The 16,304-nt window shown below is 42.0% G+C and overlaps 1 protein-coding gene across 1 annotated transcript in view; it reads right to left on the bottom strand.

The window, feature by feature from the left end:
• Positions 1 to 10,645, bottom strand: part of KCNH1 (potassium voltage-gated channel subfamily H member 1) — a 455,486-nt gene extending 444,841 nt beyond the window's left edge. Inside the window, exons 1-3 of the mRNA XM_004699864.3 lie at positions 10,639 to 10,645; positions 9,572 to 9,695; positions 2,486 to 2,592 (exon numbers count right to left, since the gene is read on the bottom strand). Coding sequence (XP_004699921.2) covers positions 2,486 to 2,592; positions 9,572 to 9,695; positions 10,639 to 10,645 — 238 coding nt within the window. The remainder of the gene's footprint in view (positions 1 to 2,485; positions 2,593 to 9,571; positions 9,696 to 10,638) is intronic.
• Between the last annotated feature and the right edge of the window lie 5,659 nt (positions 10,646 to 16,304).

A 16,304-nucleotide genomic window follows, 5' to 3' on the forward strand; every position in this document is an offset into this window, starting at 1 on the left:
ACATATCAAAAGGCAGTGTGAGCTCTTTCACACCCTTATTCACTCTGTGTGCGAGCAAATCCTCAGAGACGCTGGGTGACACGACAAATGTGGCATCAGGACTGGAGGAAGGTTACTAACAACCTGGGCTATGGAGATGACATAAGCTTGCTTGCTGAAAGTGAGGAGGACTTAAAGCACTGGCTGGTGACGATCAGGGATTGCAGTCTTCCATATAGATTACATCTCATTGTAAATTAAACCCACGTCTTCACCACTGGACCAATGCATATCATCTCTATAAATGGAGAAAAGATTGAAGTTGTCAAAGATTTTGTCTTGCTTGCATCCACAATGAATGCTCATGGAAGCAGCAGACAAGAAATCAAATAATGCATTGCTGTGGGTAAATCTGCTGCACGAGAACCCTTTAAAGTATTGAAAAGCAAAGAGGTTACTTTGAGGACTAAGGTGTGCCTGAGTCAAGCCATGGGATTTTCAATTGTCTCATAAGCTTGTGAAAGTTAGATAGTAAAATGTCTTCGTCTGGGTACTTTAGAGAAACAAATCCACAGCAACTCATGTATAAAAGAGAGTTTTATATAAAGGTTAAGTGTGCATCAAGAAAACATTCCAACCCAGTGCTACCCAAGCCCACAAGTCCAACATTAACCCATTAACCCATATGTCCAACACCAGTCCACAAAGTCCTCCTCCATCTCACAAAACAGAGGCAATGATGCCGAATGCAGGAGGGAAGCTGAGTCAGTGAATGTGTAAACATCTCAGCACTGGCAGGGGTCTCCACATGGCTGCTCCAGCACCCAGGGATACATCAGGGCAGGTCCATGTGGCTTCTCCTCAGGGATGTCTTGTAGGAAGTCAGTCTTGCAAACTGAAGCAGAGAACTGCTAAGGCAGCTGCACCCTGGTGCAACCATCACAAAGCAAGAGACCCAAGAACTAGAAAGGTGAGACTCTCTGAGCCATTTATCTTTCCGCCCTTCAATTAACCCCACATGTGTTTATCGGCCAGGTTGGCACAATAAACTAACTCAGTGAGCAAGGAAGACCAAAGAAGAATTGATGCATTTGAATTATGGTGCTGGTGAGGATATTGAGAAGTACTATGGACTATGTAAAGAACAAACAAATCTATCTTGGAAGTACAGTCAGAATGCTCCTTAGAGGCAAGGATGGCGAGACTTCAGTTCAGATACTTTGGACGTGCTGTCAGGAGAGGCCAGTCCCTGGAGAAGGCCATCATGCTTGGTAAGATGGAGGAGCATGGGAAAAGATGGAAGTCCTTGACAAGATGGTTTAACACCGTGGCTGCCACAATGGATCCAAGCCTGAGAACAATATACGGATGGTGCAGGACAGGGCACCATCTTTCTGCTGTACATGGTGTCACTATGAGCTAGAACCGACGAGATGGCACCGACCAACAATGCACTAAAATGCGTATGCTCCTTTCTAGTAATACAGTACAGCATACAGCACCCCCATTCACTAGTGAATTCCCAACCGAAAAGCAAGGCTTAGACTGTTTCATCAACATATTTAGGTGGAAATAATGGCAGCCAAAACAAACAAATTAACCATGCACTACTGCTAATAATAACCATTACTAGCCTCTGAGGGAGAAGCTCTTGTCACTAGGAGAACAAATTTTCATTCAAACGCTTTTCATTGGACACCTACAGATGTTACCTCCATGGTAGATGCTGTGGAAGGTAGATTCAAAGATGAATTAAACAGGGTTCTGTCCCATCGCCTCCCTCCCTCCCAGGTGGCTGAAAGTCTACAAGCACCTTAAGTCAACCGCTCACTGTAAGTAAATGGACTGGAAAAGCCCTAATTCTTGGTAGCAAGAAAGAAGTCTTAGTTGGGGTCTTTGTTATCTAGTGCTCCTACAAAAAGAAATCCCCCAAGTGGGTGGCTTTAACACAGAAATTTAGTTTACATTCTTTAGGAGGTTACAAATCCGAATACGGGAGGCTGGCTTTTAGGGCGAGGCTTTCTCTCTGTCAGCTCTGAAGGAAGGTCTCGTCTCTTCTCAGTTGCTGCTCCTGGACTAGCTTCATGTCGCATAATAATCATTCTTTCCTCCTCTCGGCCGGCTCACTTATGTAATCTCTTTCATCCCCACAAACTATTGACTCAAAATAAATCCTACTCTAATCCTATGTCTTCATTACCAAACATAATGCACTCCCAAATGGGATTTTAACCACAGGAATGGGTTAGGATTTAAAACATATATTTGGGGGTGACTCAATTGAATCCATAGCATTTAGTAACAATAACTTTATAAAACATTTCTATCAGGAACAGCATAACTGATTAATCCATAGTGGGGTTTTTTCCCAAATGTACAATGGCTTCAAGTAACACTACTTAGATGTTGGGAAAGAAGAAATATGAAAAACAGGAACAGAAAGAGGAAAGCTATTTTATTATTCCAAGCATATAAAGAAACAGTGTTGAATAATGTGAATACTCACTGTTTTTCTTGTACATCAAAATTTCAAAGGAATTCATTTCATAGTTCTCAAAGGTTTGCCGGACCTTTTCAATTGTGTCTTTATCAGTCAGCTCCCCGTACATAAAACTACAAATCAACCAAAGTATTCCAGTTAGATTAGTGAGTATTTATAGCTCTATAAAACCCACCCACTGCCATCAAGTAAATTACAACTCATCATAACCCTATAGGGAAGGCAGAATTGCACCATGGGTTTTCCAAAGCAGGACATTTTTACAGGCTCAGAAAATCTTTTTTGTTGTTGTTGCTATTTTATTTTAATTTTTTATTAAAAGATCATTTTATTGGGGCTCTCACAGCTCTTATAACAATCCATACATCAATTGTATAAAGCATATTTGTACATATTTGCCATCATTATTTTCTAAACATTCACTTTCTATTGAGCCCTTGGTATCAGTTTCTCTTGCCCCTCCCTCCCACCTCCCACCCTGGATAAATTATAAATTATTATTATTTTCATATATTACACCAACCTCTGTCTCCCTTCCCCCATGCTTTCTGTTGTTCGTCCCCTTGGTGGTGGGGGGGGGCATGTTATGTGTCCATCATTCTGATCGGCTCCCCCTTCCTCCCCTTCACTTCCCATCTTGCCCCCTACCCTCCTAGTATTGCTACTCCCATTCCTGTTCCTGAATTCTGGGTGTCGTCAGCTCCTATCTCTTATCTGTACCTGTGCATATGCTCGAGTCTAGCCCGCAGTGAAAGGCAGTACTGAGGTCATGATAGTGGAGGGTGAGGAAGCCTCAAGGAACCAGAGGAATATTGCATGTTTCATGGGTGTTTCATTGTGTGACTCATCCCTTCCTTAGACCCTTCTGTGAGGGGATATCCCATTGTCTACAGATGGATTTGGGGGTCTCTGCTCCGACCCTCCTTGTTCTAAACAATATGTTTTGATGTTGTCATTTGTTTGTTGTCTTCTGATGCCTATTACCTGATCCTGTTGACATCTCATGATCTCACAGGCTGATGTGCTTCTTCCATGTGGGTTTGTTGCTTCTCTGCTAGATGACCGCTTGTTTAACTTCAAGCCTTTAAGACCCCAGATGCTACATCTTTTGATAGCTGGGCACCATCCGCTTTCTTCGCCCCATTTTCTTATGCACCCGCTTTGTCTTCAGCAATTGTGCTGGGAGGGTGAGCATCACAGTATGCCAGCTTGTCAGAACAAAGTGTTCTTGTATTGAGGGAGGGAATGAGCAGACACCCAAAGCCCTTCCACTCCCTCAGTGTATTGCCATATAAATATATGTACATAAGCCAATACCTCTATTTTTAGGAATTAATGTATTTACATATGTACACACCTATGCTTATACCTCTATCCATAGCTTTGCTTTCTAAATCTTTCCTGTTTCCTTTTTTTTTTTTTTTTTTTTAAATCATTTTATTAGGGGCTCATACAACTCTTATCACCATACATACATCTATTGAGTACAGCACATTTGTACATTCATTGCCCTCATCATTCTCAAAACATTTGTTCTCCACTTAATCTCCTGGTATCAGCTCCTCATTTTCCCCTCCCTCCCTGCTCCCCCCTCCCTCATGAACCCTAGATAATTTTTTTTTTTAATCAATTTATTGGGGCTCATACAATTCGTCACAATACATAGATCAATTGTGTAAAGCACATCTATACATCTGTTTCCTTTTACCTCCATTCTTTCCCACCATCATGCTCGCCCTTCTTCTGCCTCTTAGTAATTCCTCTCAGCTAGATTGCTGTTGCTCCAACACCCACAAGATCTCTACATCCTCCTCATGTTGATTTTAATTCCCTAGTTTTTCCCTTGTCTATGGCATTGTTTGCTCACCACTCCCTTCCCCCGCTCCTCCTTCCCACAGTCCCCCCAGAACTGTCAGTCCAGTTGCTTCCTCCTCAAGCTTGCTTCCCATGCTTACCTTATGTAGGTAGGCAAAACCAACAATACGTAATGGAGACAAAACAAAAAGAAAACAAAAGATTAAATAAAAAGAGAAATAATAATAATAACTACGGGGAAAAACATACATAAAGGTCTGCTGACCTTTATGACTAGAATCTACCCCCTGGCCCTGGGGCAGTGGTTCTCAACCTTCCTAAGGCCTCGGCCCTTTAATACAGTTCCTCATGTTGTGGTGACTTCCAACCATAACATTATTTTTGTTGCTACTTCATAACTATAATTTTGCTACTAGAACTACTGTCCTGGGGGAATTCCAGGAGCTGCCCCGCCTAGGCGGAAGTCGATTTTGGGGGCTCCTCAGAGGCTTTGTGGAGGATCAGAAAATCTTATCTTCCTCCTGCCAAGTAGTTCTTGGGCTTGACCCACCAACCTTATAATAATCAACCCAGTACTTAACTCACTGTGCCACCAGGGATTTTCTTTTATTACAAGTGTATGTTCAATATCTCTTCTTTACCCAGCATTGTGCTCAACACTAGGAAATACACATACACAGAGAGAATGAAAACATTTATTTACTCCCCCCACCCCCAAAAAAGATGTATTGTTTCAACTGTGAGCGAAATTCCATCCCTATCCTCCCCAAAGCTAGTAGTCTAATGAGAGATGCATGTTAACCCTTAGAAAGCAGCATGATCCACGCTGTTACACATAAAGAGCTACTGAACACACAGAAAGGCCATGGAACATTGTCTTGAATGACCAGAGACGATTCCCCAAACAGCAGGGACATTGAATGAGCAGGTGGACATTCACTGTGCAAAGGAGGGAAAAGAACATCCAGGCAAAAGATGAACAGATGCAAAGATACAGAGGTGAGAACACTGTTACTCCCAGAGCCTCAAGAGTTCGGTTTTACATAAGTAGAATAAAGACTAAGGGGAAGGAATGAGACACTGGAGAAAGGTATGGAAAGTCTGGGGGTGGTAGAGGGGGGCAGGGGAGACCATGGCAACCATGTGAGGTCATTTACATTTTATTCTGAAAGCCACAGGGAAACCTTGGGGGGCTTGCAGCAAAGGAGTTAAGGAACAGGACACACCTTTTAGAAATGCAATTCCAGGACTCCTCCTGGTGAATGTGGGCCACCGAGGAAATCTGGGCTTTCATTCCCCTCTTTGCTATTTCCCAAGAAAATCAACAAGAAATGAGAACGGGGCATGGGGAGGGGGTGTCAAAAATTCACCAAAGAAAGGGGTACAATTTTATCCAGTACACATTAAGAAACAGGTATGGAAGGGACTGACAATTCAACCACGACAGGTGAAGTTCCATAGTCTATCCCTTTCCAAACCCACCCCCACCTCAACAACAGCAACAAAAAACAATTGAGATAACAAATCCTACAAATTCTTATGAATGTGCCTGCCTACTGCTCAAGTTTGGAGAAAATTAGACAATGCAGCAAAGACAAAGCATGATTAAAAAAAGAGGGGGGGCAGCCAATCACTGGATAGCAGATGCACCTACCCATAAACACTGGTTTGGGGCAGAATAAGGAAATAGCCAGGATGATTCCTCTTTCTGGGCTCCACAGGGAATTAGAGAAATGTTCTAGAGACAAAGGTGTATCCATCTGGAGACAAGATCCACCCCCACCGTGTATACAATAAACCGTGGCACACGACTCTGGTCACATGCAAGAGGATAAGGGCCATCTCTCAACAGGCTGGGAAGTCTGAGCTGTTCATGAAGGCTGCCCATGCTGAGCCCTACAATGCCAAGAAAGGACAGTAACACTGGTTCCTCAAGTCTCGGGCCACTTCAGAAAGTGGTATGGCATTTGAACAAGACACTTCCCAGAGCACACCACATACCATCTAACTTTTTTCTTGATCACTCGTCATAGAATTTCTGAGAAAAAAGGCATTTCAGAGGCTGTCCAGTGCAATCCTGTCCAAAACTGAACCACCACTTGATACAGGAACACATGTGGCTCATGACTGCTTTGAGTGTCAGCACTCCTTAAATCAACAGCACGCTAGCTGTTGACTTTAGAAATCTTGAGTTACTTTTTGTCCCTTCCCAGGCCCCTGAGAGACGTTATTATTTACGGCTGGCACCATCCCTGTGGACCACCCTGCTGCTGGGCTGTGCTTTTTACACATAAAACCAGGGAAACAGACAACCAAGCTTGGCAAATTATCTTACACAAGAAAGAAAAGCAGATGACGCCTAAATCAGCCCTCCCTGGGAAACGAGATTGACTTCTCCTAGGAGTTAAAAACTTAAACTATTATCAGTTGATTTAGCCAGTTGTTCAGAAGGCTTTTAACATCCTCCCCGCTTCTCTGTCTGGGAACATTGGCTGAGTAAGTGAAGTGATCGCAATTATGCTACCAATTTCCTTCCAAGGTTAAACAAATCCCGTAAAGCTGAATCTTCCAAGACCAGGAGTGCTGTCATTGCACCCCGCTCTCCTCAGTCTGATGGCTTTAGAACACTGTAGTTCCCAACTGGTAGGTGTGGATTGCCTTTGCCTGGACATCTGATTTTAAATGCCAGCCAGGCAACAGGTAGGTAAAGGGGGTTTCAGAATTATTAGGAATTTAGCCAGCACAAGTGTTTGAGTGAGTGTGTGTGTGTGTGTGTGTGTGTTTTCACTTTCCTCCTGGAGAAGGAAATGAATCTATTCTCAAATAAATAAGTTACAAAGAATTGTAATGGCAAAATTGGCTAAATTAGCAAGTTACTTTACCTGCTTCCCTTAGTGTCTGCTTATAGCAAACCAAAAGCATGAGAGAATAGGAAGGGGTGCTCAGGACCACTAAATAGTGAGGCGAACTTGCCAGATCTGTTCTGATGAGATGTGTGTGTGTGCATATGCGTGTGTATAAATAGATTAAAAAATATACCATGGACAGATGTATCACAGATTATATGCATAAAGATATTTAGATCTATCACAGAGATAGAAATAGATATAGCATAGATTATATAGCTACAAATAGAGAGCTACCTCACAGATGATACATATGCAGATATGTCTAGAACATATAAATGTCATAGATTATGCACTATCGATGCCAAAACTCACTTCATCGAGTCGATGCTGACTCAGCAATCCTGCAGGACAGGGTAGAACTGCCCCCGTGGATTTTCAAGATTAACTCCTGACAGGAGTAGAAACCCTCATCTTTCTCCCTCAAAGTAGCTGGTGATTTCGATCTGCTGACTTTGCGGTTAACCCAATGCATAACCCACTCTGCTACCGGGGGCATATGAGTGATTGTACACGCACGATCTAAGTACTTATACATGATATAGATAAGTCATTAATGATGCCGATGGAGAAAGAGAAACAGAGATGGTTATAGATACAGAAGAGGACAAAAACACTTCAAGAAAACAACAGTGTTCTACTGCATTACTTGAGAGTTCCATTTGCTACAGCTTTGAGCATTTCCTAGTCTCCCCAAATCTGAACATTAATGAGATAGAAGCATTTCTGACCCATTTAATACTTCTCACCAAGCTTCCTGGGGTAATACCATGAAAGTACAACTTCTGAAAACAGAAGGCCACACCTGGGCCAGGCAGGCTTCTCTGCCGTGTTAATTCCCTGATGTGGAGGGTTTGGGAAAAGGACTCCACTTCCTGCAACTGCCACTGACGTCAGAAAACTCTCAAGAAGGCCAGGAGGGAGCGCAGCCAACGCCCAGGCTGAGCAAGCCCTCGCCAGGCCCTTCAGGGATAATCGCTGGTGGAGCTACGCTCCATAAGCCACTCAGCACCTGCAGAGGCTTTGAAAGAGCTTTTCCAACACCATGCCCCAAGGGTCCTTCTTGGTTAGTAACCCTGCCAGATACACAAGCCACACTGTGAGCACGATTTGCCTCTGCCTTTGAATTAGAGATCAGAGAGGAGTAACAGCATAAATCAAAGGACAGCTAAATATTGCTTCTCTTTTCTGTGTTTCTGATGAAGGAATCTTGGCTGAGGATAAGCGCTATCACCAAGTCCGTTGGGTTCAAAACGTTGTTTCTTCTTTTGAAGTATTCGATGTTTCTTTAAATCAATTTAATCGTCCAGTTTTTCATTGTACAGTGAACCCTTGTTTATCGCGGTTAATCGGTTCTAGACCCTACCGTGATAAATGAAATTCCGCGAAGTAGGATTCCTTATTTGTAAATCAAATATTTTCGTAGTTAGAGCATAGAGGACATGAAAAAACACCCTTTAGTCACCATTACACTCGCATTGCCCAATTTATTAAATGAAAAAGGGAAAATACAGTAAAACATTTTGGACGTTACAATTATCATTTATTATTTATTATATTATTTATGGCATCTAGTTTACAGTATTACGACTTGTCACGATGCACTTTGCTTCCTTGTTGAAAGTGAAAGTAGCCGTAGCACGGATGTTTGTTTCCTCTTTACGGATGGAGCGAACGGAAGACTCATTCAAGTCAAAATGGCGTGCAACCTCCACGATTTTCTTGCCATCTTTGATCATATCCAAAAGTTTTACCTTTTCCTGGATGGTGAGCATCTTCCTCTGGCGCTTATTTTTATTGTCAGAAGGCTTAGAAGAAGCAGCTCGTTTAGGAGCCATCATAGGGCTTAGATAAAATTTCTTAAAAATCGCAAACAATTACAGTACACTGTACAAAAGCAAAAATGCATCTGATACATAGCTCCGATACGTAGCGATGCAGACAGAAGCATGTACAGTATGAGCCAATCAGTGGCAGTAATGACAGAGCATGCGCTGTTACGCAAAAACCGCGATAGAGTGAAGCCGCGGAAGTCGAAGCGTGAAGTGGCGAGGGTTCACTGTATTTAATATTCTAAAATTTGATCTGAAACTTCATGACATTTGAATTCACAATTTTTAAATTATTATTCTGAGCTCTTTGGGGTTTTTCCTCCTCCTCGTCTTACTGACTGCCAGTGTGACAATGTTTTAGGAGCATGCATAAGGACCTTCTTTGGTTTTTATTATACACTGCCTGGCTGAGAGGGGATGTCGCAATAAATGGTCCTTATTGAACACTGAGTAGATAAAGGAAATCCCCAAACGAAGTAAACCCTTTCCGTTTTTCAAAAAACACCATGGGAAAGACAAAGCAACCCAAACTTCAATACCTGCAGGTGCTGCTTTTTTGCATCACTTCCGCCCTGTGGTAGCCAGACAGCTTGCAAAATCCGTCATTGCTATACACGATAGGCCAGTCCACTATCTGGGCATTCCCCAACACAAAATTAGTATCTGTTTAAAAAACAAAATAGGAAAAGGCATGTGAGGCACGAACATTAGTTGAGAATCTATGAGAATGTAGAGGAATGTTAACCAATCCAGGTGTCTCCAGAGAGTCTCCAGAAGGGGGAAATGACCCTGTTAGAGCTGAGTATTTGAATGCAATGCTAACGCCACTCTACTCCAAGGAGCAAAGGAAGTGCATTAAGCCAGCCAAGCCTGAGGCCTGTGTTGTAGGCTGCTGACCATGACCTCAAGTTGTACCTGGTCTTTAACAAACTACTTAACATAAGTCTGGGCTGTGAGTAGGGAATGGCCATCACAATGGATTATTAAATGCAGCAAAGAAGTAGAGCAGTCCATGGGAGCTCATGTCAGAAATGGAAAAAATTGGAGAAGTGTTTCTGACCTCTAGGTCACAGAGGTTAATCTTGGACTATTCTTGACCCTAATTGTTGTTGTCCAGTGACATTGAGCCAACTTCAACACATAGCAATTCCATGCAGAATAGAGCAAGGCCTGCTCGGTCCTGCCACCTGCTTTGCTTTCTACTTAAGCGCCTGGTATCAGCCCCTCACTTTTCCCCCTGGCTGCCCCCGCCCTCATGAACCCTTGATAATTTATAAATTATTATTATTTTGTCATATCTTACACTGTCCGACATCTCCCTTAACCCACTTTTCTGTTGTCCATTTCCCAGGGAGGCATTTATTTATCTATGATTTATATATGTCTCTGGTTCACTTTAGAGACATCATTATCATTTTATGTTAGAGAACATTATTGATCTTCCTCTTGGGGCTTTCTCAACACCTGGGCCCACGTGGAAGAAGCACACCAGCCTAAGTGACCCGAGGATTGTGAATGATAAAATCCAAATCTTAAGGAAGCAATGGTTTCTCAGCTTAAATTGTGAACACCTGGGTTTCGGAAGGCTACATGTGACAGTGGGCACCCAACATCCACACTCAGAGCCCACACGTGGATCAAGCCTCTGGTGAGTAATTTGATTGCTATGACTACAGTCCCTGGAAATGTTGGTATGGTGGATGGAGCAGGGAGAAAAGTAACAGCCCTCAATGAGACAGAGTGACACAGTGGCTACATCAATGGGCTCAAGCTAGGAACAATTATGAGGATGGCACAGGACAGGGCAGTGTTTCTTTCGGTTGTGTGTAGGGCCACTATGGGTCAGAACTGAATCAATTGCATCTAACAACAGTAACAAGAGGCATAGACACTGGCATAAGGGGTACAAAGTAATAGTTACAGAAACAAAAAATATGATCATGGCTTTAAATGAACTCGAGGAGATGGTAGCCAGGGTCCACTGCAGGCTGAGGACCCAGCATGAGCAAAGACATGGCAGCAGGCAAGGCAGAGCATGTGAATGTAGACAGAACGAGGGCAATCCAGAAGAGGGCCAGGAGATGAGTCTGGAGACAGACAGTGAAGGGGCTTGAATGTCCAAAAGCTTCCACTTGTTCTGAAGGCTGAAGGAATCTTGATATTGGTCTGTCTCTTGAAGTGATCTACTAAACCTTAAAAGAAGTACAAAATTTACTCAATTACCTCTCAGTGTGTATGGTGTCCAGTCAATTTAACCAGTTGTCTTGTTGAAGCAGGTTCATTAACAGCCTTCAATATACCAAGAGCACGATGGGCATACAGAGTATACTTCTGCATGGTTAAAATCTGTGCTAAAAAGCAAGTTTTACCACATGTGCTTATGTTCTTTTCTATCCTAGACTCCACTAAAACATAAGTTTAAAAGAAATGAAAAATATACCCCAAAATAAAAACAGGGTGAAAAACTAAATAAGCAGCAAAAAATTTACCATGAGACTAACAGAAATAATAGAAGACACTGAGAAACTTTGAAAAATTCCCTAGTTATCATCCTCAAAGTGATCCGAGAAGATATTACATCTCTAAAATAAGACCAAGCTGTTATTTAAAACACACACATGCAAACAGAAACATGTAAGAGCTCTTACAAAATTAAAAATGAATGACAATTAAAAATTCAACATAAATGTTGGAAAATAAAATATCACAGAAAGTAGAAGAGAAATAAAAAGGAAAAGAAATGAAAATATTAATAAACAAGAATATTAATCTAAAAGGAACAACATTTTAATAGAAGGCCAGAAGATTTATTAACTTTTAAATATCTTTAAATTATTTTAAAATGAAATGTGAATAAATCTTATATGAAATATATACAATAGGGAAATGTACAGAGACAAAGCTTAGTAGTAGTGACCAGGAATGGCAGGAAGGAGGAAAGAGGAGTCATTTGTAAGAAGTATTATCTCTTTATGATGAGGAGAAACTTGGTCATGAAGAAAGATCATGAACATCGTGGTTAATGCAATTAATGTTACCAAACTGTATGTGTAAAAACATGCTAACTTGAAAAACAGTTATTATCACACACACCAAAATAACTTTAAAAATATCAAATGTGAAAGTAAAATAAAAATGTTTTCAGATACACAAAGGCTTGGGAAATTTACTTTCCACATAGCATTTCTCGGGGAGTCACTAGAGGATATGCAGTGTCATAATGAGGGGAAAGAAGGCGACGTGGAGCCTAGCAAGAAAACTGCCTCCAAATGTAGAAAGCAGGGGAGGGAGTCATAGAGAGCAATCAGTACAGAATGCTCTTGAAAGCCTCAGTCCCAGAGAAGACCCACCTAAAGACAAAGGACGCAGACCAGTTACATCTGACGGGATACAGTGTTGGGGGGCGGGGGGAGAGGTGGCAAGAAAGGAATGGAAAAAGTGACATAACTGTGTGGGAAGGGAAACGAAATCACACTGACCTAAAATTGCCATAATAATTGAATATCCTATTAATTTTCAATTTTAGAACCAGCACATAATCAAAGCATGGAACATTTAATTATCCCAAGTAGTAGAGTGTAACCTCATCAGCTCTGACACTATCAATAGACATATAATAAAAGGTTGGAGCCCTGGTGGTAGAGCGGGTTAGAAATACAAAAACAATTAGGAGATGGTGGCTAGAATGGTATAAATATATTACTTTGAGTTGCAAAGATAACCAATAAAGGAGTAATATTATTAATGATATTAGGAGAATGGAGTCAATTTAAAAACTAGTTGCCATGGAATCAGTTCTGACACAGAGTGATCCCTGGGTATCCACTGAACTGTGCTCCACAGGATTATCAAAGGCTGACTGTCGGCAAGTAAATTTCCAGGTTGTTGTTGTTTCTGAGATACCTGTGCATGGACTTGAACCTCCAACCTCTCAGTTAGCAGCTAAGCATTGTCCACCCAGGGACAAGAAGTACAGTAGGTGACCCAAAGCTCAACTGAACTCATAGATGTCAACAAATAATATCTAAAATTGATAAATCTGGAAATAGCTATAATGCTTCTTATTTAGAGACATGGCAGAAACTATAAGAAGCAGGAGCTAACGACAGAAGGCATGACCTTTGGAGAGCAGATGAGGGAAGAGGGGAGGGATAGGATGGTTCTTTCACATTATATGCTTTTTAATTTGATTTTTAACAGCCAGCACACACTATGTCCATAAAATTATAATATATACTTAACGTTAAATGAACTTAATTGGAAGAGATTAATGTGTTGATCAATTTTTGACATAATATAAAATGAGAACAGAACAAACTTCCAGCTCCAGATATCACTGTGATTTCTCCTAAAAGTATTTTGATCATCTGTCATGCTACCAGGATTCCTACTGTCCCTGGGATATAGGGCATAGCCCAGCCTGGGGAAAAGCAAGCCCACTAGCATTGTCTTTAACTCTACGAAAAAATAGAAAAAGCAGCAATAGAATAGAATACAATAGAAAACACATCACCAACCTATTGATCATCTATTCTGAGGGTTCTCCAGATGATAACCAATGTAAGGAATTATAGCTCCCGGGGCAAGATATCCTTGCCACTCCACTATATGAGAGAAGGTCTAGGAATTCTCTTTTGATCCGGGGATTTGGAATGAATGGGGAAAAAAATTCTAGTCCCCCCCCCAAGAAAACACTTTTCAGCATCTGGGGGTCTTAAAGGCTTTCAGGTAAACAAGCGGCCATCTAGCTCAGAAGCTTCAAAGCCCACATGGAAGAAGCACACCAGCCTGTGTGACCACAAGGTGTAGAAGGAACCAGGTATCAGACATCAAAGAGCAAAAACTCATATCAGTGGGTGCCTACCTTCCCAATATGATCACTGAAGACAAATTTTTGCATAAGCAAATGTGGTGAAAAAAGTTGATGGTACCTGGCTATCAAAAGATATAGCATCTGGGGTCTTAAAGGATTGAAGATAAACAAGAGAAGCTACATGGCCTGTGTGACCACGTGGTGTCGAAGGTATCAGGTATCAGGCATCAAAGAACAAAAAAATCATTACACTGTAAATGAAGGTGAGTGCAGAGTGGAGACCCAAAGCCCATCTGTAGGCAACTGCACACCCCCTTACTGAAGGGTCGTGGGAAGGAGACAAGTCAGTCAGGGTGCAGGGTATCAACGATGAAACATTCAACTTTCCTCTAGTTCGCAAATACTTCCTCCCCACCACTATCATGATCCCAGTTCTATCTTACAAATCTGGCTAGACCAGCGGATGTACACTGGTACAGATAGGAACTGGAAACACAGGGAATCCAGGACAGATGACCCCTTCAGGACCAGTGGTGAGAGTGGCAATATCAGGAGGGTGGAGGGAGGGTGGGGTAGAAAGGGGGAACCGATTACAAGGATCTACATATAACCTCCTCCCCGGGGGACAGACAACAGAAAAGTGGGTGAAGGGAGATGTCGTACAGTGTAAGATATGACAAAATAATAATTTATAAATTATCAAGGGTGCACGAGGGTGGGAGGAATGGGAAGGGAGGGGTAAATTGAGGAGCTGATATCAAGGGCTCAAGCAGAAAGAAAATGTTTTGAGAATGATGATGGCAACAAATGTACAAATGTGCTTGACACAATGGGTGCATGTATGGATTGTGATAAGAATTGTACGAGCTCCCAATAAAATTATGTTAAAAAAAAAAAGTTCTTTCCCTGCCCTTGCCTCCATCCGGTACCCGCATTCATATCCACACACACAAGCATATATGCACCTACCCTGCTATGGTTGGCTTGAGGAAGGAAACAGCCTGGATTCTCTTTTAATTTACAAATAACTGACCAGGAAAATACTTTCCAGAATATACTCTATGATAGTTAGGTTTTATGCCAACGTGGCTGGACCAGGATTCTTCCCATGATGGGTGCTAACACAGTGTGGTCAACTCCATGATGGGATCTTCTGTGAAGCAGCCAAGCAGTTGTGGGAAGAATGAGGCAGAATAACAACTCCTTAATCTGGCCACAACTTTGAAAGAATTCAGGGGATGTTGCATTGGGGGTGTGGTCCAGTCAGTGTAAATGCACACGGTGTGGAAACTAGCTCATTTCCACTGCCGGGTCTGGATCCTGCATCTGGTTCATTGACCTCCAGTCATATTGCCTCAACTATGCAAATACCACGCTGTGTGGTTTCCCTGTTTTATCTTCCTCCTGCCTGTTCATCAGCCCCTGTGGCCATCTGGATCAGGAGAAGCTGCCGGTTGATACTCTTAAACTGGACACTTCTACAACTCTATGCCCATTTCTTGATATAATCGCGTTCTACATGCATACACATACAAGTGTCACTGGTTTGGCTTCTTTGGAGAACCCAGCCTGATACACAACTTATTTACCAATTAGGGCTACATATACAAATGCCATTATTGTTGTTAGTTTCCTTAAATGAATCCAACTGAGGGTGAGAGAAGGAAACAGAAGCAATAGAAGGAGGCACTGTCCAGTCCTGGACCGTCTCCACAATCACCAGCATGTTAGAGCTCATCATTGGGGCTATTGTGCTAATCTGGCTATGGAGGGTCTCCCATGCCCCCATGCCCACATAGCCTTCGACGTCACCAAACACGATTTCTTCTTCCAATAATGGACTCCTCCTGGTGACATGTCCAAGGTAAGTAATCACATCATAGTGTGCTGCGATCCACAGGGTCTTCATGGGCTGATTTTCAGAAGGAGATCGCTAGACCTTTTCTCCTGCCCGTCATAGTCTGGAAGCTCTGACCACGATGGCTGACCCTCGTGGTATTTGAAAATGTGGTGGCATAGCTTCCAGCATCATCGCAACACACAAGCCACTACAATATGATAAACATACAAACAGGGGGTAGGCAAATATAATATCACATCTATCATCAAGGACCAAGAGATTCCACATAAGTGATATTCCAGGTATTAGTGAGAATGGAATTGATTCATGGAAAGGTACTCTTTGCCAGAGACTTGCTGTACATACTTTTATATGATTCAATGACTTGTTCTTGATGAAAATTTGAGGAAAATCTAAAGTATTTTGAAACTCGTAAGTAATTTGAAGGGGAGGAAATGAAATTTATCTTGAAGAAAGACAATTAACAAATCCTTTAAGTGTATGAGCTGGCCTTCTAATTTCCCTTATTCCCATAAGTATGTGCTCTTTAACATACCAAACTTTTCACCCAAAGGAATGTACATAGTAGGTCAGCTGTGTATATATATATATATATATA

The sequence above is a fragment of the Echinops telfairi genome, unplaced genomic scaffold (assembly GCF_000313985.2).
Source record: "Echinops telfairi isolate 266 unplaced genomic scaffold, ASM31398v2 ScPeMD7_7424;HRSCAF=8462, whole genome shotgun sequence".
In the NCBI taxonomy this organism is placed as follows: domain Eukaryota; kingdom Metazoa; phylum Chordata; class Mammalia; order Afrosoricida; family Tenrecidae; genus Echinops; species Echinops telfairi.